Below are 26,777 nucleotides of genomic sequence, written 5' to 3' on the forward strand. Positions count from 1 at the left end.
CGCGTATACTGAACGTACGCGTGCGACGTTTCTCCTCGCGTAATATTTCCGCGTAGAAGACGCACGTGAATTACCATGCCCTGCCCTATTTTGGTATACCGACGACCGGCGACCATGAAGTTTTCAGTTGACCCTTTCTCATTTCATTCCTCCGCGTTGATTCGCAGAAGGGAAAAGGCTTCTTCGGACGGAATTCCCACACCCCGAAACTCTACGGTGATCTCCATTTCCTCCTCCACATGGACGAAGAGTCCTCCAAGGTAATTGCTTGGATTCTCTTTCTCGTTCTGTTTCTTCTGTTTGAAATCCCGCTTTGTGGGAGATTTTTGAGGCACTTCTTGATTTATGAGGTTTATAGGTCTCAGGGGGGGGGGGGGTCTAGTCTTTCTGCTTCTTCCATAGGAGTCGAGGGTTCGAGATACGCGAAAGCCTGATTTTGTGTGCTTCCCTTATTACCGCGATTAAGAGTTGTTATTCTTGGATTGGAATTAGTTTCGTTCCTACCTTTTCTGCTATATTTTGTTCAATTATATTTTGCCCTTAATATCAAGTTGGCAAATTTAGCTATTTGTGCGAATATCTCGTTTTGGTGATTCTTTACTGTGTTGGGGGTGTAAATTTGGCATTTGAATGCATCGGAAGCTGTATAAGAAGGAAAAAAAAGTCATCATGCTAAAAATGATGAAAAGGAAAAAAAAAAAGAGAATTTGGTCCTTCCACTTTATTCAGGTCAGTAAGCTTACAGTGACCTGTTTATCATGCAGTGCCTACTGCATAGTTTACTCGAGGCCGTAAGGGTCTTTCTTTTGTGCTAGTGTGGGTTAGTGAGGGGAGGATTCAGGATTCAATGGTTTTTTGTCCTTCTACTTGATAAGTCTGGTGAACCTTGGTAACTTAGTTATGGAGGTTCACAATCTAGGTATGCCGTTGAATCACAAACTGTTAGGACAAACAAAACAAAATGAGATTGAATCTCTTAGGCTTTGAGGTGTGTTTAGCTGCACTTTCTTATGTGTAATTCAAGAAACTTTGCAAAAATTGTGAAACTTCAGAGAGAGATCAATAGAGAAACTTGACTTTATTTATAGATTCAAGAAATCAAGTTTAAAAAAGTTTCTTTGCCCCTCCTGGAATGACACAAAAAACTGCTTTATTTGAAATTTCAACATAAAATGGCGAGTTCACAACAACTACAAAATTCTTACAAATTATGATTTCTGTCTAACTTATTTCCCAAAATCCAAATTGCTCAAGTGCCCTTCCTCAAAAGTGCCCATCGGTGACTAATTAATTATAATTAGACTCAAGCCTAAACCCATTGTCTCATGATATCTTAAGATATCTTTTAATTCAAATTAGCACTTATAAAGGCTTTCGTAGGCCTTGCACATTCAAATGGGGGACTATACAACATTTTCCCACTAGTTTGTTATTACAACTAGATTTCTCACAATAAACACGATGCGTACAAAAAGGTAGTTTAAGATGTTAACAAAGTACATGGTGTCCTAAGATTAAACCATGACTTCATGCCATTAGGATCAAAAATACCACACACATCAATGCCTATCTATTTTTTCAGATTTTTTTTATCAACCCTAGCACTATTCAGTAGCCATGTGCTAAACAACCCAATTTATGTGAAAACCCTTAGAACTCCTGTTGAAGCATCATAACTTTATGTTCACATAGGTAACAACCTCTAAATCTAACAATAACACTAACCTCATGTCTTATATAGGACTTTGATTATTTAGTGCTAAACAGACATTGCTAGTAACTTAGTTATTACCCATTAAACTTTATCAATTACAATTTTTATAATGCAAAGTTGGGTTATCATAATTGTTGTGGATGTGTTTAGTCCTACTTGCAATCCTCCATAATCTGTCTATCGGCAAGGCTTTAATAAGAGCATCAGATAATTTTTTTGTACACTTTACATAAATAGTTGTAATGGTGCCATTTGAGATTAATTCTCTAATATAACTATATCTTATGCTTATGTTTTTTGACTTTCCATTATAAACATTATTAAAAGCACTAAACATTGTAGCCTCACTATTACAATGCAAGGGAATGGGTGGCCTTGGCTTTGTCCATAAATCAATTTCAAACATTTTTCCAAACCACTCAACTTCCTTGTCAGCAGCGGCCAATGCAATAAACTTAGGTTTGACACTTGAGCATATATGGCAAATTTGCTTCTTTCAATGTAAATAACTAACTTGTGGTTGAAATATTACCATCTGTTATCCAACTTGCATCTGAGTGATCTTCAAGTGCTACAGAAACCCTATATAGGACAATTTTAATTTTTCAGTACCCTTTCAATTGCCTCCAATGAACTACACTAGGGTTTGTTGTAAATTTAGATAATTTACATACAATAAATCTACAATGCATGACATACATTAAGCTTCCTATATAACTAGCATATTTTAGTTGCTCTATTGGTCTAGCATTACTTTTTTCAAGTTGTACACTAGTCATATTGAGTACTATATTATTTAAATTTGAGATATTGATATTTTTATATTAGCTTCTTTATATTGAAGTACTATATTCTTTAAATTTGAGATATTGCTATTTTTCTAAAAATTTCTCTATGACATGTTTGACTCAATGTAAATCCACTATCACGCTTGGTTTATTTGATACATGGAATTGTATCCACCCCATTAAGATCCTTCATCTTAAATTTTAAAGATAGAGAGTTCTTTGTTTCATTTATTCTAAGTAAGTTAGTTCCAAATATATGCATTACCTACATAAAAACTAAACAATTACTCCATAGTCACTAGTGAATTCAGAATGAATGCAATTATCATTAGTATATGCCTAAAGACGAAAGACAAAATTGTTGAATCAAATTTTTTTATGACTCTTTGGCACCTTGTTTAAGAGCATACAAGGCATGCCCTTCAACAATGTCGCATGTTGTATCCCATCTTATACATGCTGAGTAAATAATATAGCTGATGTGTCCATTGATTATGGAGTTTCTTTGGGGGCATTCATTCACATGGGCACACTCTTGTTTCCCTTGATTGCTTTAGCTAAGGAAAAGTTTAACATGGTGGTTCATGGTTAGGCGAACTTACAATGTTACCCATAAAATATATTTTTCTTTTCTTTTTTTTATTAGTCTCTTTTTTTTTTTGACACTTTCTAGTCTTGACTGACAATCTGCAGGGTTCACAAATAACTAGCATCATAAACTTTCTACAAATCCTACATGAAACATTTTATTCTTTCTATGATGCAAAATTTATCAATATTTATGGTAAAATATTGGTCAACTTACGTATAACTTTGGGTTCTTAATTTTTTCCATTTTATTCACCAATCATTATGGTAACTGAATGCACGTCTGGAGGATTGGTATCTCTTTCTTCCTGTTTCTTTATCTAAATAGGTTGTAGAGGATGTTTGCCTGTACAATGCCCCTAGTAGAATGATTTGTTTGCTAAGTTTATCATTCTATATGAATGCTCTTTAATTTTTTCTGCTAAATTTCTTCGAACAGTAAATGCTGTTTATTACTGGAAAGTTGATTTTTATCCTTAAACACTTGTAGGAAGAGCACTATGCTTCTTCAAGTTTGGATAGTCACAAGGTAAAATGTTGGGGATGTGGATTAAATCTTCTCCTTGAATCATTTTCCCCAATATTTAAATGTGGTTGGTGCGGAGCGATAACAGATCAAAGTAGAGCTTTGAGGAAACCTGATAGTGCTTGTTTTTCACGGTGGAGATGTTTACGAGACCGCCTTTTTGTTACTCTTCTTCTTTGCTTCATGCTATTTGTGATATGTAAGATGCAAACCTATCTTTTTTGAGATGCATTCTACAGTCCTAATTAGAAACATTAACTTTGTAAATTATCTTCTGCTTTTATTGGATGTGAAGATCAAGTTACATTTGGAAACATTGAATTATTTATCTTTACCCATAACAGGTGCTGGTGTTTGGGCAATCTATCCCATTATTTTCTCCATCAGCATGTTTTATGGAGTTTTTCACTGCTTATTAACAGCCATCTTATCCATCCTTACCATCACTTATTTTTGCATGGCTTCCTTTTTCCCTCCTGGTTCACCACCAAATATAACATGGGGAAGCTATCCAGTAGTAGGGAAGGATGGCCTAGACAACTACACATTTTGTGCTTATTGTTCCAAGCCAAAGCCTCCAAGGGCACACCATTGCCGTTCCTGTAGAATGTGTGTTCTGGATATGGACCACCACTGTCCATTTGTAAGTATCATGAAACTCTAAGTTTACATTTTTCTTTAGATCATGATATTTGCTTGAATATGGATCATCTTTGGTCATTTTCAAGTACCAAAGATGTGACTTTTGTTTTTCTTGAGATTCATTGCACTGAATTTTGATGAATATTGAAACCATGGGATGATAAGCACTGGCATGTTTTGAAAATTGGTTTAATGGGTCTGATCCAAAAGGTTAGCAATATATTCTCATATGTGCATTTAATGGTCATTAAGGTTAGACAATCGTCAATTGACAAGCACAATGTGCATTTTGAACAAGGAGAAGACAATCGTCAATTAAATGCACAATGTGCATTTAATGGTCTCTTCGATCGTTTGACATGTTGTACCAATCAAAATATTCTTCTATTGCTGTAAGCCAATCAACAAATAAAGTGGGGTTCACTTTTCTTTCGAAATATGATACCTCAGTTCGAACCTTCTCTGAGATATCTTCAGTAGTATCTTGGTAATTATTTTCTGCTTCAAGAAATCCTCTAGCCCACTCAGAAAAAGGTTGTTGTTGTTGAGCTGTTGATTTCTTGAATCAAATTGTTGTTTGCTTGAGATGTTTCTCCTTGCTTTCCTTGGACTTGATCACCTTTAGATTGAGAAATCATGGCTTCAACAACATTTAGACGAATTTGCATACCATCAAGTTGTTCCATCACGCGAATAAGTATCTCATCACATTGATTTTTAGTCAATTTTCCTCTAAAGCTCCTCCCATATCTTGTAGACATATTAACTTAAGCTCTGATACCAAATATGATGTAGCACTAGTGGAGATTGAAGGTTGGGTGGTTTGGGGAGTAGAAATATGGAATGAAGTAGTAAAGGGATTGTAGAAACTTAGGTATCACACCTAAGGGTTTTTAGGCATCACATTATAGGGAGATGGTATAAAGAAATGTAGAAACTTAGGTATCACATCTAAGGGTTCCTAGGCATTACACCATAGGGAGATTGTATCACACAACCAAAGAGAACTCTCAAAACTTTGATATCTATTCCATACTCCAGCATTACAGAAGTACACATATTTATACTAGGACTCACAAAGGACTCAAGCAACATAAATGCTAGTAGATGGACTCATTGAAAATATAAAGGACTCATAAAGACACATATGAAACATAAAAAGACTCATAAATATGCTACAATTTTCCAAGTATGGGAAATTAAAGCACATTGGAATTATTGGACATTAAATGTTGGCTTTTGACTTTTGACTTCAACCGGTACTGATGAATTTTGTATCATTTCCCAAGTAGGTTTATCATCTTCCAAGACATGTCAAATTAATAGTAGAATTTTAGAATCTTTATTTCTGCTTTATAGACTTTTTATGGAGTTTGCCACTTGTCTCCGTCACCTACTTAGCTTCATAAAACATGGTAGCTGTTTGATATAGTGCTGAAACTTTTTTTTTGGATTGAGGGAGCATCAAACACTGTAGCTTTGCTCATAATGTGATTATGATCTTTTCTGAATGCTTGATTTACATGAAGAGATGTAGTGGGCGTTGTCAAATAAATCATGTCTAGATCATCATTTATCTGGCCAAGGACTTTTGTGTCAGCTGGATGCTTTGTTGGAATGATCTACATTGTTGCATTGAGCCATAACATTCAACAAACCTTTTGTTCTAATTCAGAAAAGAGGGGAAGGGGGTCTAAACATGAGCATTTTATGAGGTGAAAAAAATGCCACTATCTTCCCAGTTGAGTTTGAGAATTATTGTCATCCATAACTAGGTGCTTCCAGTCTTAGTTCCTTCTTCGCTTGTTGTCATAACTGTGTTAAATTTGATGGTATATGGTGTCTACATTTCTACAGACAACTTAACAAGATAGTTTGAGGATTTGAGCTTCTAAAAGGATCTTAATGGTTATGGTGATTGGACTTGTTGGTCAATCTTTACTTGTTAATGTTGCAACAAAGTGATGTATTACCAAAGATTGAGAGGGAGCATGATCATATGACCATACTTTTGATGCACAATTTGCAGTTAGTCATGTGGTCAAATTCATATTCAACTTTTGCTGGTGTGGTGTTCTATATTACTGATGGACCTATATTTAGCAAAGCACCCAACATATATATTTTTAATCACACTTTTAGTATAAAATTATATTAATTTTGTACCACTTGACTGTGTCACAATGGAATATCATGTCTGCGCATCATTGGAATTCAGTTTATTTGCTTCTTGTTATTTTGTTAGTGAGATCAGTAATGTACTAATATTTTTTAACCATAGGATGAAAGGGTGTTTGAACAATATTACTTGTATGTAACTTAAAAACAATCTTAACCACAAGTGGCTAAACATGTAATTATTCCAATTCAAATTGTTTCTGCTCGCATCTGCTCTGGAATAAAGCAACAACACACCCTTGAGTCCTGATTCCCGACCATGGATTATGTGTCTTTTCCTGTATGATCGCATGGATTTTTGAGGATAAGCCCTCAGTGTCAGTACTATAGTTGAGCAAAATTCCATCTGGAAGAGCAAATTCTAGACATTTCGGTAATCTTTTGAGCAGTTGTTTTTAGCTATCTTGTTCTTATTTCTAATTCTTGGTACACTAAGTTTTCCATTTTAGGATACTTGTTTTCTAATATTCCAAAAGCAATTTCTAGTGTTTGTACGGACTTCTGGTTTTTAGATGGCACTATTGTTAGAAGAATCAGATGTTCACCTTATACTGATTAGAGAATATGTGTTGATTTAATTTTGTTGCATTTACTTATAGTCAAATGCATAATGATCTAAGTACTAGATTTCTTTCTAGTCAGATACATGAAAATTGCAGAAACTGTCAGCTTTAGGTAGCAGTTGAACTATCATCTATGAATTTACATTACTTTAGTTTACCAATTCTCACGCTTATTGTTGCTGTTTTACTTTCTTAGCAGATAGGAAATTGTGTTGGATCTGCAAATCATTGGTACTTTATAATGTTTCTTATTAGTGTAATCATTAGCTGCACCTATGTTTTCATGATGACACTATATGCTGGTTTTCATGTATGGCCACCATTGGTACTGAGAAAGCTCACCATATCATCCTCTGGCCCTCGAATTGCTGCCAGTATTCTAAAGGAGATAGTTGCTGCATTAGCTAGCTCAGCACTTCTTTTATCTGCAAGAGGTCTCGTTCTTATGTATCTGGCATTTGCAAGTGTCAGCGTGGAAATTGGTATAGTTGCATTATTGTGGCAGCAACTCCATTGGATATATGAAGGTAACACGTATATAAACCAAATAACTTCACATAACAGTGCACGTAGACAAGGGGGCTGCCAAAATCTTTTTCGTTTTTTTGGTTGCCCACACTCAGTTCTTAGAGTATTTTTGGGTTCTGGAAATTCTGGAAAACTGCAAGATATATCAAGCTCCAAGCTCTTGTAGAGGTATGTAATTTACATCACTAGCTTGGTTGCATGCACTTGATTATACATCTTTTTGGTGTTTTTTCCCTCCAATTCCAATTCATATCTTAGTGAAGCATAATTTTTTCTTGTCATTGAGAAAATAAAAAACTCTTTTAAGGATAGTTAATGGGAGTGAAATTCTTTATCAATTTAGCATGTTACTTACCCATATTTATGTTATAGCTAAATGAACTTAACGTGCATCAATGTTGAGTACTTTAGGTTCATCAGAAGTCATAGTTAAGTATTAACCCAATTTAATTCGTTACTTCAGGATCCTAACTATGCACATTTCAGTTTTACTAGGGGTTGTTGATGGAAGTTTCTTTGTCTTAATACTACTACAATATTACGAGCACGGTCCAAAATTTCGTTCCGTGCAGGGCGGAACGGGCGAAACTTAGCGCCGAAAGCGTCACGGGATGCTTCCGGCGCCGGATGCATCCGGCGCCGTTTGAGGCATCCGCAGGGAGTCGGAGGTGGCGTGGGTGAGTTGCGGGCGTCGGGCGTGGGAGTTACTGTGCAAAATTATAAATCAAACAATTCCCACTCCCACTTAATTGTGATATTTTAAAGAGGTTTTAATAAACCCTAATTAAATTATCTCAATAAAATATAAAAAATATATTTAAAATTAAAAAATATATTTAAAATTTAAAAAAATTAATAAATTTTATTAAATAATATTCTGAAATTGTTTTTACTATTTTAAAAATTCTAATTTTTTTAAAAATATTTATAAAAATTCTAATAAATCAAATTTATATTCTTATATATATATTTTAATTATTTTATATATTTTTACTATCTTAAATATATATTATTTAAATTATTAATTAATTAAATAAACAAATAGTTAATTTATATGATTCTTATATATAAAATCGTATTTTGTATTAATTTATATAATTATGATCATTTAATCTGGACATTGGAGAACTATAAAAGTTATCTAAGTAAAATATTATAAGAACCATTGCTTCCATTTGATTCACGCTATTCTTTTGTTAAGTAAGGTAACATATTAGGATATTATGATGTATCAATTTTAATTTAAGTTATTTATACATCAATTGTTTTTTTGTAAAAAAACTATATTTAATTATTTTTTATAACAATATTAAGTTATATAATAATGGAAGGTTACGAATTGATGACCACTTAAGGAGAGCTAGTATAATAATCTCTATTGGAAGAGCATCACTATATCATATAATATGGTTCTAATAACATGATTCAACTTGATTTTACCTCTAGTTTTACTCTGAGTCTAACCAAGATTGAGCCTGCTTGCCACATAATCCTAATTTCGCCTATTGGTCTAATTAAGTCACAAGTTGACACTAAATTAGTGCTCATGTCCAAGATTTAGAACTTGTATATGTGACTTCTGTTCATGGTTTAAAATTTTGTAGCAGTGGTATTTCTGAAATGTAACGTTCTAGTTAATTATTGAAACTCAATATTGATCAACACAACTAATCACTCTAGTAAATTATTGAAACTCAATATTGATCAACACAACTAATCCCTCCTATAATATTTTTGCTGATCGTGCCAATGATGATTTTGTGGTGTCGACAAGTTACACACATGTAGAAGAATTCATATAGTAATTGCTGTTTTTTATACCATGTCAAAAATAGTATTGAGACTTTACCACTCTACCCAATGACAAACTTTGGTACATAATGATAATTTAACCTTGCCCTTATGTATGTAATTATTTTATCTTCTTTTTCTTTTCTTTCCATCTCCAATTCATTATCTACATCATATGTTGACACTTCGACATGGTATGGAGACCATATTGTTTCGGTTAAAGGCTGAAATTCTGATGAAACTCTGATACAGCTTGAGAATTCCAATCTCGTGCACAGTTTGAAATCTTATACCACATTGTTGTCGTGGTAGACAAGTATTGATTCAATAATTTCCCAAAATTCAATAACACAAGCAATCTCTTCTATATGGTTTGTTTGGGCTAGTATTGCTGTTGGGAATTAAAATTTCAATCTTTAATCACCGAAAGCGATAATAATTTGCGCGAAAGAAAAATAACAACACAGAAGAATTTTTGTGGTTCACCCTCGATGTGAGAGCTATGCCCACATACCATTGCTGCAAATTTCACTATAAGGAAAACAAAGATTATAAAGAGAATTTCCTTACAAGAACCAGTTCTCTACAAACTCTTTTCTTGTGACTCTCTGTTATTCTCTCTTGCACTCCATGTCTCAAAAAAAAAAAAAAAAAAAAACCAAGAAACCACCTGCTACCAGAAAATATAACTTATTTTAGGGCTACAACACAATATATGTCAAATGCCTAAAATATCCTTAAATAAATAATTAGGGTCCACATATATTAACAATCTTCCACTTGGAGACTAATCCACCGTCAACCGTTTCCATTTGTAGCGGCAGCGACTTCTCAATCTTCAGATTGAGAAGTCCAACTGAAGTTGCACACAACTTCAGTTTCTCAGTCTTTGTCAACATATCAGCTGGATTACGACTTCCCTCTATGTTGTCAAGAGTCAAATTCCATCCTCCAAAGCTGATCTTATGGAGTGATATCAAACCTGTATATGTTTAGCCCTGGCTTGATTTACAAGATTCTTTGCCAAATGATAGCACTCATGCTGTCACAATATAACACACTTTTATCATATTTGTGACCCAACTCTTCCAAAAAAGACCGTAACTACATCATCTCTTGCTAGCCTCAGTTATTGCAACATACTCTACCTTAGTGGTAGAAAGTGCAACTATCTTTTGCAATTTAGAAACCCAACTAACTGCCGTACCGCCCAAAGTGTAGATAAATCTAATAGTACTCATCCTCCCATCCACATCGCCGGCCATGTTCCCATTAACATATCCATGCAAGTCAAAATCCAACTTTTTAAAACATAAAGTGGAACTTTCAGTGCCTTTCAAATACCTGAGAATCCATTTAACTGCCTCCCAGTGTTGTTTTCCTAGATTGCTCATAAAATGGCTTACAACTCCCATTGCATGTGCTATGTCCGGTCTAGTACATACCACAACCAATTGCAAAGGCATACAGTACCTTGTTCATGTTGGCTTGCTCCTCTTCAGACGAAGGTGACTGATTCTTGGATAGACAAAAATGACCAGCCAAAGGTGTGTTCACTTGTTTTGCTCTATCCATCCTGAATCTGCAAAGTACTTTATTCACATATTCTTCTCAAGACAACTTTAGGACTTCTTTATCCCTGATAATTCTCATTCCAAGGATTTGTTTTGTAGCACCCAAATCCTTCATCGCTGATCCTGTCCGAATCAAGAGTCAGCGGACGCTAGGCACGTGGCGCTCTCTGCTGGATCCTCGAGTGCTCCGGCGAACCTGCAACAAAACCGAGCCGGGAGGGGTGTCCCGGCGACGGTCCTCCGACGCTCAAGTCAGGCGAGGAATGACAAAAAGGTGGCCTCAAGATGAAGACGTGCATACCTCCGGTGAAGAAATGGAGGCCTTATATAAACCCCTCGAAGAAGCTGGCGCGTGATCAAAGCAACCACTGCGTTTGACCATACAGGCATGGGTCATCGAAGGACCATGCCGGATATGGATCCGTCGAGAAAAGGCGTCCGTGAGGCCGTCTGCTCATCAACCTTTCCGTGATGTGGCAAGATCCTCCATCGTGCGATCTTGTATACGGCCTATCATCGGACATGCTTCCACCGATATCCCGTATCCGGCCGTAGCTCGACCACCTTTGTCCCTCGCCCTTATTTTGTCGGGCGGGTTGCCCTTCGGCTCTTTGGCCCTTTCGGGCTCCGGTCGGCCCTTGATCCTCCCTTGGCGTGAAACCCAAACCCATGGATGGGTTATCTCTAACTCCTCGGACCTACCCGATCGGCTCGGCCATTAACCGCTTAATCAACCCTTCGGCGGTTCTCGTGAGACCCTTGATGGGTCCCCATTCTTCTTCGGATCACTTGCCTTCCCTTGAGTCTAGTCGAAGGAGGCGGTGAGTCCGACTGACTGGACTGGTGTAGGCTTCCATAATCTTCCTTTTAGCCGTTCGGCCCTTATGCCGGATTCAGCCGCTCGGCTCTTCGTTTCGGATGCCTTGTTGTTCAACGTGGACGTTTGCTTGCCTAAATCTTCTCGAAAATCGCGCAAATCCTTCCCATTAAGTCGCAGCATGCGCGGTATGACGCGCATTAATTGCGCCTAGTGGCAAGGCGCCACGTGGCTCTTCTCACGTGGCGGCGATGCTTAGTACGATGGGACGCGATTGCTTTGAAATAGACGGTCGGATGATGGCCTCGTCTTTCGTGACCTGCATCCGACGGCGGAGGCCGACCAATCTCGGCAGTATAAAGCCTCCGTCTTCTCCCTTCGCCGCATGCTTGCTCGTGCTTCCTCCGTCTGCATCCTCTGCCGCTGTAGCCTTCGACGATCCAGTCCCAGTTTCCGGCTGCTACCTTTTCCCTGGTGATCTTTTCCGCCCGTTTCCTTCTCAGTGAGTCTTCTTCCTTCACTTACTAGGTTTTCCCTGCCCATTTCGCCTCTTTCGCTCCCCTTCTTTCGATTTCTTGCTATCCTCTTGCCCCTTCGAGATGGCAAGTTCCTCTGAACCCGCCACCAACGTTCACGGTCCCTGGTATATGACTATGGAGAGTCGGCTTGATGAGGAGGGTGCTCGGCGCCTTGTTCGGACGTATGGGATTCCCAACAACTATGAAATAATTATAGCCGACCCGACTGACCGGCCGATCGGCACTGATCCATTTCTTTTTAGACCAATTCCAAGGTGGCCTTAGATTTCCTACCCATCCCTTTATTGTAGAGGTTTGTAACTATTTTCGCATCCCGCTCGACCATTTGTCCGAGCGGGTGGTCGTCCCCTTCAGTTGCACAGTATTCCTCTTGACCCCAAAATATTCCACTTCTTCTTCTATCCCAAACAACCGGAGGGATCTTTCATCTTCAAGTAGAATAGGCTTTAAATTTTTTGATTGCCTACCTCCAACAAACATTGGAAGGAGTTTTTCTTTTATATCCGACTTCGGCGGCGATTCGAACTAGGTGGCGGACATTGTCTTGACTCAGGTAGCTCGGCGAGTTGAAGCAATCCACCTATCTTCACGTGCGGCGGTTGTCAGTCGTCTGAAGATCGACCGATTCTTTTCGAGGGTGTTATATATTTTGGATTGTCTCCGTTCGCAAATCTCCCTTCCGCATGAGTAAGGATTCTTTACTCTCTTAGTCTTTTTGTCTAATTGATTTTAATTTCGTTTATTGCATTTGAAGTCGTATGGCGATCCAAGGCTACCGCCCACAAGTTGAAAGCGGAAATCGGCGGCTACGAAAAAGAGCTCGCCGGCGGGCCTCATCCCGTAGGCCGACGCAGGAGAAGGGGCCTGATCCGCCCACAAGCAATTGCCCCATCCGCAGCGGAGGTTGAGGCGGATCCTTTCCTCGGCTCCCGTGGAATTCCCGTCAGGGATCCACCGCTAGAACTTGGTAAACGTCGAAGAGACTCGATCCTCCGCCACCCGAGGGGAACCACGTGAGCCGATCGGCGTAACCGCCCGTCGCCGTCGCGATCGGGACTCTGTGACATCGCCTCTGCGCGACCAGACTCTCCTCCCGGACTCGTCGCCGCTTCGTCGGTTGGCGAAACTTCCACCGTAGAGTCCTCTAGCCAGGCGAAAGCGCCAGCCGGCCACCCTACCATCAGGACCACCCTCCGATTCCCATCGGAGGAATATTTCTTGTCCGCGATCGGCCCTCGAGCCCGTTCACGAAATAACCTTGGCGGGCCCGCTTGCCAGCTTTTGAGGACGCCTTGTGATTGATGCCCTCGTGGCCGACTTGCGGCAACAACATCTGCGAGCCACTCGGTATTCATTTTCTTCTGTTCCACCACTATTTGATTCACGATTTCATTATTTCCTTCTGTTGGTGAGCAAATCGCCACTAGCCGTCGGCTAGTGGAGGTCTCCTGGAAAAACTTGATTGTCGGGGGTCCGTCGGTAGGCGGGAGAAACAAACCCTCGAGGCCGAGCAGAAGAATCCGGCTGCGGAGGTGGCCCGACTTGAAGACTTGGTGAAGAAGCGGGACGGGGACGTGAAGCGCGCCATGGCGGAAGAGGCGGCGATTGCTGATCTGGATAAAATGAAAGTCGAAGTCCGGGCCCTAGATCGGCAGTCTAAGAAGCTAGAGGCCGAGCTGAATGCCGAGCGAGAGATCCGTTCGGCAGAGCGCACAAAGGCCGAGGTGGACTTGAAGGCTGTTCAAGACACCTTAACCGCTTCCCGAGCAGCACTCAGAAAATATAAAGAGGGAGAGCCGAGTCGCCTAGCAGCCGCGCGCCAGGAATACCTCCACTCGGAGAGGTTCGGCCTAAAATTCGGTGGCAACGTCTCTTCCACTTTCGCCGAAGCGGTCAAGGTCACCGTGACATACTTGAAAGGGGCCACCTTCCTGGAATGTATTCCCCCTCCGAACTGGCGGCCATGATTGATGATATTCCGACGCCTTCTTTGACTTTGAAGACCACGAGTGAGGCGGGTTTATTTGAGTACTATACATATTTCATCCGGCGGATGTAAAATTTTTGTGCTTGGCGTTCGGCATAATTCTTCTTCTAAAGAAACGCTGCTCCTTTGCTTGTTTTCCTACTCATTGTCCATAATATTCTTCTGTTTGCTTAACGTTGATACTTAGAGTCAGTCCTGCTCTTAAGGGTTCTCTTTCACGCGTCCGATCGGCTTGGCACATTGCATAGAGTCCGAGCGAGGTAGCCTACTCACTTTGCACGTATCCTGCCTGCGTGAAGTCCGCAAAGCCGAGTATCGAAGGACCAACTCCCAATCGGGCCTGAATTTTTTAATATTTGTAGTTTCCACGGTTTCTTACTTTGATATTCGTTCTTCCGCTCGGGATGTTTATAGCCGATCGGCGCGGCTCTCGATTTTTAACGACGGTGCTCGTCGGCGCGGATGTTTATAGCCGATCGGCGCGGCTCTCGATTTTTAACGACGGTGCTCGTCGGCGCGGATGTTTATAGCCGATCGGCGCGGCTCTCGATTTTTAACGACGGTGCTCGTCGGCGCGGATGTTATAGCCGATCGGCGCGGCTCTCGAATTTTAACGACGGTGCTCGTCGGCGCGGATGTTTATAGCCGATCGGCGCGGCTCTCGATTTTTAACGACGGTGCTCGTCGGCGCGGATGTTTATAGCCGATCGGCGCGGCTCTCGATTTTTAACGACGGTGCTCGTCGGCGCGGATGTTTATAGCCGATCGGCGCGGCTCTCGATTTTAACGACGGTGCTCGTCGGGCGCGGATGTTTATAGCCGATTGGCGCGGCTCTCGATTTTAACGACGGTGCTCGTCGGCGCGGATGTTTATAGCCGATCGGCGCGACTCTCGATTTTAACGACGGTGCTCGTCGGCGCGGATGTTTATAGCCGATCGGCGCGGCTCTCGATTTAACGCGGCTGCGGCCTTCGAGGCTAATTTACCGGTCGAGCGATGGCCTTTAACTCATCTCGTGCTTGAACTAATTTTACGCCCGTCCGGCGTAGCTCTTTGCCTTTCACCCAGCTTGGATAATGCCCTCCTGGCCGAACGCCTCAGGGTCTACTTCGTCGAGCATTTTGGCTCGGATAATATACCTCCGTCCGAATGGTACGGGGCCTTCGATCCTCGAGCGCTTGGCTCGACCAATTTACCTCCGGCCGAACGGCGCGGGGCCTTCGTTCCTCGAGCGCTTGGCTCGACCGATTTACTCCGGCCGAACGGCGCGGGTTATTTGCTTACAAGTCTAACCATATAAACCTCCCGGCCGGTCGGCTCGGGGGCCTTCGCGTTACGATGATAATGCCTTATATTCGCTCCTTTGACTTTTCATCTCTGCATTTCAAGTATTTAGTCGAAAAATGAAATACACAAGGTGATTTACAGTGATACACCTTTCACCCTGCCCGGTAAGGTGGTTCGCTCCAGCTGCCGTCCGTCCTCGTCCTCCGGATAATACGCGGAGCCTTTCGATGATTTTGAAAGGGCCTGCCAATGGAGTTTCAACGTCGCCGACCGGCGACTCTCTTCCAGACAAGATCGCCGACTTGGAACGATCTGGGAATTACGCGCCGGTTGTAGTTTTGCTTCATCCGCTGACGGTATGCCATCACCGAACGGACGCCTTTGCCCTCTCCTCTTCTACCAAGTCCACTCCATGTTTATTCGTTCGGCGTTGTCATCATCATAGCTCTGGATCCGGGGACTCAATGCCGACTTCGACGGGTATGACTACCTCACCGCCGTATACCAAATGGAGCGGTGTGACTCCGTCCCTTCTTTTGGCGTCGTTCGGATAGCCCACAAGGCGCTCGTTCGGCCAACTTCCTCCCGAATGGTCGAGCCGAGCACGCAGAATCGAAGAATTTCTCGATTAGCGACTTCACTGGCCGTTGCTCTAAGGATAGGCCACGGACGTGAAATGTTGCTTCGATGCCATAGCTTTTGCACGATTCCTGTGAACTGCCGCTCGTTGTCGGACACTAGTCGGCGAGGATGCGAACCGACAAATGATGTGTTGCGGATGAATTTTTAACCATTTGTTCATGATCCTCGCGGTTCGGCCTCTACCCACTTGGAAAATAGTCTACCGCCACTAGTAAAATTTCCTCTGCCGCCGTGATGGACCCACAATCCATTCGTCAGATCGAGCGGACATGAGATGGTTGATGCCTTCATCTCCTCTGCCGGTCGGTGGAAGAAGTTGTGATACTTCGGCATGAAAGGCATGTAGATCCTGTCCGAGCGACATCTGTTTGTAAAGTTGGCCAAAAGTATCCGGCCAAGAGGATCTTCTTGGCAATGAGCGTCCCCCGGATGACCCCGCATGATCCTTGATGCACTTCCAGGCCGAGTCCTCCGAGCTTACACATTTCAGCAAAGGGCGCGAGAAAGCTTTCTTGTAAGCTGATCTCCGATGAGTGTAAACCGACCGGCTCTTCTTCCGAGGAGCCGGGCTGCATATTCATCGGATGGTGTGGTGCCAACGGAGGAATTCTATAATAGGTGTCCTCCAGTCACTTGAAATGCGAGGCCTTGCATCCGGTCGACATGCGCCACCAGCGTATTTGGTCGTTGAATGACGACCGGCGTTATTGAGCTCGCGAGTTTGGCTAACTCATCGGCCGCCTGGTTCTCCGTTCGGGGATCTTCCGAATAAGCACCTCTCGGAAAGTAGCTTTGAGTTTTCAAAGGCCTCGACTTAGAGTTTGAGCCGAACACAGTTGATTTCAAAGGTGCCGGAAAGTTGTTGGCCAATTGTGAATCGAATAGAGTGTCACCCGACTGCTCCCACGTGTCGTCTGTCTGCAATCCGGCTATGAGGGCCTCGTACTCTGCCGTTGTTAGTAGCTTTGTAATCTAGCCGGACGGATAGGTGCATCTTTCTTTCTGAGGTGAGAGTAGTAATATTCCGATCCCACTTCCGAGTCGAGTGGCCATCCACATATATTCTCCACATAGCTTCCGTCCCTTTGCACTTGGTCACAAAATCAGCCAAGGATTGGGCTTTAATCGCCGGGCGGGGCTGATATTGGATGTCAAATTCACTTAATTGTCGTCCACTTGATAAGCCGTCCGGACGCTCCGGATTCAACAGCACTCTTCGAGTGGGTTCGTCCGGACAATAATGGTGTGAGCCAAGAAATACGGTCGCAGGCGTCGAGCGGCTAGAAGCAAAGGCCAACTTCTCGAGCCCGATGTAACGAGATTCATCTTTTAAAATGTGGCTTAGAAAATACACAGTTTCTTGGTTCGCCCTCACAAGTGCCGAGCCTACAGATGCGTACTCGATTGACGACGATCATATAAAGTGACTCACCCCAAATAGGCTTGCTAACTGGTAGAGAATTAAGATATGTCTTGACTCTTGAATGTCAGTCGCATTCTTCATCCCACTGGAACTTAGTGGCCTTGCGAGATCTTGAAGAATGGCAGGCTCCGGTCGGCGATTCGGAGATGAATCTGGATAAAGTAGTTATCCGGTCAACCTTTGCACTTCTCTTGTATTTCTTGGGGCGGCATGTCTTGCAGTGCTTTAACCTTCTGGGATTTGCTTGATTCCCCGCTCGGTCACTATGTACCCCAAGAACGCCCTCCTTTGCCTCCGAACAGGCACTTTTGGGGATTTAGCTTGACTCCGTATTTGCGCTTCGGAAGGTTTCTTCCATATCCTTGAAAAGATCGGCCGCTCGGACGGATTTGATAAGAATGTCGTCCACATAGATTTCCCGATCTGCTCCTTGAACACCTTGTTCATCAAGCGTTGATAGGTGGCCCGGCATTCTTCAATCCAAACGGCATCACATTGTAGCAATATGTGCCGTCAAAAGCTTACTTTTTCTTGATCTTCCGGCGAGCGGCACTTGATGATTTCCTTGGTAGGCGTCAAGCATGCAATTAATTCGCAGTCGGCCGTAGAGTCTACCGGGCAGAGGATAAAAATCCTTGGGGCATGCCTTGTTTAAATCTCGAAAGTCGATCGGACCCTCCACTTGCCGGCTTGGAGACCAAGACTCGTTGGCCGGCCACTCGGGGCGCACCTCGCGTATGTGGCGGCCTTGAAGTTTTCCACCTCCTTGGGATAATGGCATTACGCTCGTGAAGTCCCTTTTTCTCTTGCTTGGCGTCCGGTCGGACATGCAATTATGCTGCGCTAGGCTCGGCGAAATTCCGGGTAACTCATGTGTCGACAGACGAAGACATCGTGATTTCGTTGGAGGCATTGGATCGACTCCTTCTGTTCTTCCCCGGATCGAAGCGATAAAGTCGTGGCCTCCGATCGGGTCGGATGGATCTGGACTTCCTCCTTTTCATCGTAAATTAAAGCAGGAGGTTTCTCGGTTATGGCGTGTACCTCGAGGCGCCTTCCGAGCGGAACAAGCTTCCGCTCGGATCATCTCTATATAGCACCGCCGAGCAGCTAGCTGATCTCCCCGCACTTCTACTTTGTCCTCCACGGGAACTTTATCTTCGGTGGAAGGTTGAGACAACCGCTCGGAATTCGCCGGGCCGTCCCAAAATGACGTTGTAGGATGAGGAGAGTCGACCACCACGAAGTTTATTGTCCTGGTCCTCCTGAGCGGCTCTTCTCCCAGTGAGGTGGCTAGCTTGGTCTGATCCGTTGCCCGTAAACCCGTAGAGCGGGGTCGTCATGGCAGCTCGACTCGATCGATTTGCAGTCGATCGAACGCTTTCTTGAATATGATGTTGACCGAGCTCCCTGTGTCACAAATATGCGGTGAATGGTGTAATTTGCTATTACCGCTTTAATGAGCAGCGCGTCGTCGTGGGCACTTCTACTCCTTCTAAGTCCCCGGTCCGAAAGTGATTTCGGTCCACTTGCCCGCTCTTGGCTGCAACCGACCACGTGGATCTGGACGCTCGGTTGGAGTCGCCGCTGGTCGGCCCACCGATGATAACGTTGATCTCTCGAGCGTATTGCTCTATTTTCCTCCTCCCGAGCGGACGGTCGTGACCGTTCTCGGGACGCCCGCGATTCTCCTGCCTCGGAGATCGGTGCCGATCGGGTGTCGGCTGATGTCGCCCCTCGGTGCGGGCCCGGTCAGCCGATGGGAGGCGGCCGTCGTTCGGCTTTCCAGGAGCAGGATTGGACACAAAGGGAAGACTTGGCAATCCCTCGTGTTGTGCGTGTCCGTCCGGTGGAAGGTGCGAACATAGGGGTCCACCTCTTCTTTGGCTTGGGCGGCGGCACCACTTCTTGCGTGCGATCGGCGTGAGGATCGAATGCTTGACCCTCGGTCCTCGGGTGGGCTGGCGGCGTCTTTGTTCCGCTCGGCATGAGCAGTCTTGGCGGAGTTTCCTTTTCCGAGTGGCTTGCGCTTCTTCCACATTTATATATTCGTTGGCCCGATGTAGCATGTGATCGTAATCTCGGGCGGCTTTCGGATGAACGACCGGAAGAAGTCCCCATCCACAAGGCCTTGCGTGAAGGCATTCATCATCGTCTCCGATGTGGCGGTGGGATATCCATCGCCACTTGGTTGAATCGTGAATATAACCTCGAGCGATTCTCTCGGCTCTTCTTGATGGCGAATAGTGACACTTGTCTTTTGATAACGCCGACTCGAAGTGGTGGAGGAAGGCCGTTCGAAATTCCTTGAAGCTCGTGATGGATCCGTCCGGCAACCTCCGAAACCACCGTTGAGCCGATCCCGAGAGGGTGGTAAGGAAGACTCTACACTTTACTCCATCTGTGTACTGATGGAGCGTGGCTGTATTATCGAACTTACCCAGATGATCATCCGGGTCTGTTGTTCCATTGTATTCGCCGATCGTCGGAGGCACGTAGTGCTTGGGCAGAGGGTCTCGTAGGATAGCCTCCGAAAATTGGCGATTGATCCGCTCGGGGGAGGAGTCCGCTCGGGGCTTCCCTTTCTGTCATCCCGCCTTGGCATTTCATCTGAGGAAGATCCTCTATCTCTTCGGGCTGGTATGGCTTCAGGGGTGCGAAATAAGGCCCGATGGAATGCGACGGTGGCTGGAGGTGCTTCCGCTCGGCCACCAGACGCAGATGTTGCTTGTTGCTCCGCCCGCTCGGCGGATGCTTTTTGTTTTTGCTCCATGAGTTTGGCGGCCCTCATCTCGACCAGAGCATCGAGTTCTTCTGTTGAAAGCGTCACCGTGTGTTGTCGTCCAGCCTCGTCCATTGTCTTCGATCGGATGCAGGAGCGTTCCCACAGACGACGCCAATTTGATCCTGTCCGAACCAAGAGTCAGCGGACGCTAGGCACGTGGCGCTCTCTGCTGGATCCTCGAGTGCTCCGGCGAACCTGCAACAAAACCGAGCCGGGAGGGGTGTCCCGGCGACGGTCCTCCGACGCTCAAGTCAGGCGAGGAATGACAAAAAGGTGGCCTCAAGATGAAGACGTGCATACCTCCGGTGAAGAAATGGAGGCCTTATATAGACCCCTCGAAGAAGCCTGGGCGCGCCAATCAAAGCAACCACCTGCATTTGACCATGTCCAGGCATGGGTCTGTCAGAAGGACCATGCCCAGATATGGATCCGTCAGAAAAGGCGTCCATGAGGCCATACTGCTACTGTATCAACCTTTCCATGATGTGACGGCAAGATCCTCCATCGTGCGATCTTGTGTACGGCCTAATCATCAGACATGCTTCTACCGATATCCCATATCCCGAGCCGAGCGCATAGGCCGCTCGACCACCTTTTTGTCCCCTCGCCCTTATTTTGTCCGGGCGGGTTGCCCGCTCGGCTCTTTGGCCCCTGCCGTTCGGGCTCCCGGTCGGCCCTTCGATCCTCCTGCCTTGGCGTCGGAAACCCAAACCCATGGATGGGTTATCTTTAACTCCGCTCGGACCTACCCGGCTGATCGGCTCGGCCATTAACCGCTTAGTCAACCCTTCATCGGTTCTCAAGCTGAGACCCTTCAGGAAGTGGGTCCCCCATTCTTACTGCCGGATCAATCGCAAACTTATATGCCATTCTCTGTTTCAATTTCTGAATCTCCAGTAGACTGGCTCCAACAATCAACATATCATCAATATTTAACAATAGAATAATATAAGAGCTATCAAACCTTTTGATGTAACAATAGTGATCTGCGTGACATCTCAGAAAGCCATTATTGCACATAAAACTGTCAACCTTTTTATACCACTGTCGAGGCGTCTGTTTTAAACCATATAGACTTTTTTGAAGTTCATACACCATGTCCTCCTTTCCTTTTACCTCAAAACCCTGTGGTTGCTGCATGTAAATTTCTTCCTCCAAATCACCATGAAGAAATGTTTTTACATCCATCTGCTGGAGATGCAGATTTTCTTGTGCCACTAACCAAAGTATGATTCTGATTGTGGTCAATTTCACGAGAGAATTTCAGTGTAATCAACTCCTTTCTGCTGAAAACCTTTTACCACCAGTCTTGCTTTATAACGCTTATTGCCATCATGTTCTTTTATCTTGTAAACCCATTTATTTTGCAATGCTTTCTTTCCCAGAGGCAACTCTGCTAACTGCCATGTCTGATTAGACATCAAAGAATCCATCTCATCTTCCACGGCTAACTCCCATTTGATTGATTCTTCAACTTGCACCGCCTCCTCATAATTTTCTTGTTCACTTTTGCCAGTCAACAGAATATAATTAAGTGATGGAGAGAATCTAAGTGGTGGCCTTACAGTTCTCGAAGATCTCCGTAATTCCGGCAGAGGAGTGGTTTCTGGGGCTACATTCTCTTGGTTTGTTGGGAGTATATTTTCTTCATTTTGAGCATTTTGTTGCAAATTATTCATTGGAAAATCTTTAAAGTGAAATACCCCAGACTTATTTTCTACAGAATCAGCAATTTCTGAAGATTTACTTAGTCTGTCTTTATACAACACCTGCTCACTGAAAATTACATCTCGGCTTCTGATAATCTTTCTATTTTCATCATTCCAGAAACAATAATCGAACTCAGTATCACCATAACCAATGAAGAAACATTTCTTAGATTTCGGATCAAATTTATTTCTTGCAAAAGCATCAATATGAACATAAGAGAGGCAACCAAATACTTTCAAAAAAGAATACTTTGCGTCTTTGCTGCTCGAAACTTCCTTTAGTATGCTATAATTCAAAGGTACTGAAGGACCCCTATTAATCAAATAAGTAGTTGTGTTGATTGCATCAGCCCAAAACACTTTAGGCAACTCAACATGAATTCTCATGCTCCTTGCACGCTCGTTTAGAATCCTATTCATCCTTTCTGCCACACCGTTTTGTTGAGGAGTTCCAGGAACAGTTTTCATCATCTTGATCTCATTCTCAGCACAATACTGTTTAAAGCCATCAGAAATATATTCACCCCCATTATCATATTTCAAACACTTCACTTTTAAATCTGTCTCATTTTCTACCATAGCTTTCCACCTTTTAAAAGTAGCAAACACATTAGATTCATTTTTTATAAAATAAACCCATTCCTTTATGGTAGAATCATCAATGAACATCACATCAAGAGAACTAACAGACGAAGGCCCCCAAACATCAGTATGCACCAACTCTAATTTTCCTTTTCTCAGATCTTTTCCTGACTTAGAGAAACTGACTCTGTTCTGTTTTCCAAGAATACAACTTTCACATTATTGGAGATCAACTGATTTTAACTTTGGTATTTTACCATTCGAGACAAGCATCTTCATCCCTCTTTCACTCATATGCCCGTCTGTGATGCTATAAATCTGACTTGGCACAACTATCAGCAGTAGCAATCATATCTCAGAAGTCATATAAAGAGTTCCATTTTTTCTTACCATGTGCGACCACCATAGAACCCTCACAAAAAGTGGCATTATGCCCTTCATCATCAAGTTGTCCCACCGAAATTAAATTTTGCATCAATTTCGGAACATGTCTAACCTTTTGTATTTTCCATACAACCCCATTTGACATTTTCAAACGAATACTTCCAGTACCCACAATATCCAAAGGTTCTCCATCAGCTAGATATACTTTCCCATGATTTCCAGCAACATAATTTTCCAGAATTTCACGTTGAGCAGTAGTATGAAAAGACGCACCTGAATCTAAGACCCAAGGATCAATAGGACTGTCGACTGACAAAAGTAATGCATCCTGAACTTATTCAGTGACTGCATTTGCAACATTGCCTTTGTTTTTGTTTTTCTTTGATGTCGTGCAATCTTTCTTCATATGGCCTAGTCCCCCACAGTTCTAACACTATATTTCTTCCAAATATGGAATTACATCTACCGGTCCTTGTCTTTGATTGCCTCTGTTATGATTAAAGTTTTTGTTACTCCCTTTGCCTCTACCTTCAATGTTTAGGGCAGAATTTGATGCCAACATTTCACCAGAATCCATTATGCGAACTTCTTCTGCAAGAATTCTATCTCGAACATCATTAAAATTCAGTTTTGTGTTGCCAACAGAATTACTAACCACAGCTTGCATTGGTTCCCAATTGTTTGGTAGAGATGCCAAGAGTATTAGGGCACGAACCTCATTGTTAAAATTAATTTAAAATTAATTTCAACAGAAGATAACTGATTGACAATTGTGTTAAACTCGTTTAGATGTGTCACCACAGAAGCCCCTTTTACCATCTTCAAATGAAAAAGCTATTTCATAAGAAATACCTTATTATTTGCAGAAGGTTTCTCATACATTATGACAGAACCTTCATCAGACCCATCGATGTCTCCTTTGCTACGTTATGAGCCACGTTCTTTCATAGTGTTAATCGAATTACCCCCAACACTTGTCTATCAAGGAGATTCCAGTCACTGTCTGACATATTTTCTGGTTTCTTTCCTGCAAGCGGTAGATGCAATTTTTTAATGCCATCAAATTTTCCAATTCCATGTGCCAACCTTCTTCGCTAGCCATCACTTTCAAATTCAACTTGGCTTTGATGCCAGTTGTTGGGAATTAAAATTCCAGTCTTTAATCATCGAAAGCGACAATAATTTGTGAGAAAGAAAACTAAGAACACAGAAGAATTTTTGTGGTTCACCCTTGATGTGAGAGCTATGTCCACATACCACCACTGCAAATTTCACTATATGGAAAACCAAGATTACAAAGAGAATTTCCTTACAAGAACCAATTCTCTACAAACTCTTTTCTTGTCACTCTCTGTTATTCTCTCTTGCACTCCACGTCTTGAAAAAAAAAAACAAGAAATCACCTGCTACCATAAAATATAACTTAATTTAGGGCTACAACACAATTATATGTCAAATGCCTAAAATATCCTTAAATAAATAATTAGGTTCCACATATATTAACAACTGTGTCATGCTGATGCTTGACACCTCAAGCTGAATTCAAGTAGTTTTTTTATTATTTTTTATCACTTGTATCCACGCAACACAATATTGAAACTATAACATAGCTGATGGATAGAAAGTCCAACGTGTAGAATGTTACCTTAAATTCTTATGTAGATATTTTGTGCATGATTATCTTCTTTTTGTTCTTAAACTCCTTCCTCTATCCACTTTTCATTCTCTACTTACAATATAAGTTGGGACACTTAGGTATCATTTAAATTAACGACCAAAACTCTGGCATAATGTGAAAATTTTAAAACTTTTGATACAGGGCAAACATATTTTATTATCATTACCATCATCATTATAATCATCATAACCTGTTTGTCTCTATTATTTGGGGTCAGGTATATGAATTTTATCTCTTAGTGGAGGGATAATAGTGATTTAATTAGTGATTTGTATTTATAATTGTTACTTAAAGCTTCTCAGTTTGACTAGTATATTGGTTTGAATCGATTAATCCACTCATCCTCACTGGCTTGACCGTTTATTCGCTTGGTGAAAATAAGGAAGTTGTCCTACTTGTTTTTGTGCGTTTATACTCACTAAGTTTTCCACAATTATGATTATTCACTTTGATGAAAGGCTTTGGTATAACTTTTCTTTATTGCGAGGTTGTACAACCGCGCATTTGCTCAAATGACCTTTCTGTATAACGAGGTTGAACTTTGCTTGCATTTGACCATTTTAACTTGCACTGGCATAATAACCTCATTTGCTGGTTTGGTAGATCATGCATAAAAACTAATTATGCTACAATTGATGCTTATTATCGATGCACATGATAAATAGTTATGCTTAATTTATCAACAACCACAACACGTAACACCTTTGCTATATCTATTCGTCTTCAGTTGGTGATGGAGGATGTATGCTCAGGTCACTTCACAGATCATGGAGTCTCAGCTAGTCAGTGACGATCTTCACTGTCACCTCTCCACAGTTCTTTCGGCGCAAGAATGATGTGGACGACGAGTTTTGCTCGAGTTAACATCTGATGCTGCTGGGTCCAGCTAACCCTGCATCAGATTCACAGGTACAAAAATATTCTCTCACAAAGTCATTAGGCAGCAATTTATATACTCTATTTGTTGAGTATTTGAGTTTAATGTACTCAACCAGTTTTTAGTATTAGGATGAACAGCATATGTTGTGTTTAATATTATCTTAAATGCACATATATATATGTATCTCTGGAAAGTAGTGTATACTCGTGTACAAAATTCATGGCTTCGATAATCACTTTAGGGATGTGTCGTTTTACGAAATGCAAACTTGCTCCTGTGATTAAATTAGGGTTTAGGGTCTTTCTGTATAGAGCCCAAGATCACTAGTTGATGATCCATAGACCTTTAATAGCATCACTATGTCGTCTTGTTTGTCTCGGGTTCTACTTGGTTATTGTCATATTTTGATTTTGTTTAACATTTAAGTTCTGTACATTGCTAATGCAAATCATTGAATAATGTGAAATTTTAAAATTAATGGTTGTGATTTTGTAGTCTGAATTGCCTATTAATATCATATTTAATTAACTCATCTCAAATTTTGGTGACTTATCCTCATCAGCAATGTTTTTCTCAGCAATCTGATCATCCTGAACGATCTAACTCATAGCAATTGAAAGAAGGATATAAAGTTAGTTCATTGTATCTATTTTTTAAAAAAATATTTTTTATATCCATTTAAATAATATTTTAAAATATGTAAACAAATATTTTTTTAAGATATTTTTTTAAATAAGTTTTAATTTTCAACTATAAAGAGTCTGCTTTGGCCAATTTTGCCATCAAATCCTTTTCTCGTCGACTTAATCAATGGAATTACGAATTATGCTCTTTTTAATAGAATTGATCTACCAAAATAGCTTAAATAATTTCTTTAAAATTAACTAACTCAATTTTTTTTATTATTTTAAATGATTTCTCAAATTTAAAATCTTTTCATTTTTTAAAATTTTGTATATATTAAAATTGAAAATTCGTTAATCTTCAGTTCATCAATTCGTCCTTAAGGCATCTTGCTAACTTTAATATAGTTTTATAATAATTTAGTTATATCTATAGAATATTTTCTTTTATAAATTATAGAAGTAAAGCGTAGTATTTTAAATTATGAGAGTAAAATAAAATGTTTTTAAAATGGCAAAAACTATAAAGCGGCTTTATGTTTATTCTA

At 41.8% G+C, this 26,777-nt stretch overlaps 1 protein-coding gene across 3 annotated transcripts; it reads left to right on the forward strand.

Annotated features, from left to right (window-relative positions):
* Nucleotides 1-102: 102 nt before the first annotated feature.
* Nucleotides 103-25,822, forward strand: LOC122042306 (protein S-acyltransferase 11-like). Of its 3 annotated transcripts, none has more exons than XM_042602341.1 (5): nucleotides 103-260; nucleotides 3,581-3,815; nucleotides 3,961-4,259; nucleotides 7,196-7,695; nucleotides 21,890-22,462. In XM_042602341.1, the coding sequence occupies exons 1-4, from the start codon at nucleotides 240-242 to the stop codon at nucleotides 7,691-7,693; spliced, it is 1,053 nt and encodes a 350-aa protein (XP_042458275.1). In that variant the 5' UTR covers nucleotides 103-239; the 3' UTR covers nucleotides 7,694-7,695; nucleotides 21,890-22,462. The 3 variants fall into 3 exon arrangements, with proteins under 3 accessions (XP_042458275.1, XP_042458274.1, XP_042458276.1); XM_042602340.1 differs by lacking the exon at nucleotides 21,890-22,462 and adding an exon at nucleotides 25,454-25,822 and having other exon boundaries at nucleotides 106-260; XM_042602342.1 differs by lacking the exon at nucleotides 21,890-22,462 and adding an exon at nucleotides 25,454-25,822 and having other exon boundaries at nucleotides 107-260; nucleotides 7,199-7,695.
* The last annotated feature ends 955 nt before the right edge of the window (nucleotides 25,823-26,777 follow it).

Source organism: Zingiber officinale, chromosome 2A (genome assembly GCF_018446385.1).
Source record: "Zingiber officinale cultivar Zhangliang chromosome 2A, Zo_v1.1, whole genome shotgun sequence".
In the NCBI taxonomy this organism is placed as follows: Eukaryota; Viridiplantae; Streptophyta; class Magnoliopsida; order Zingiberales; family Zingiberaceae; genus Zingiber; species Zingiber officinale.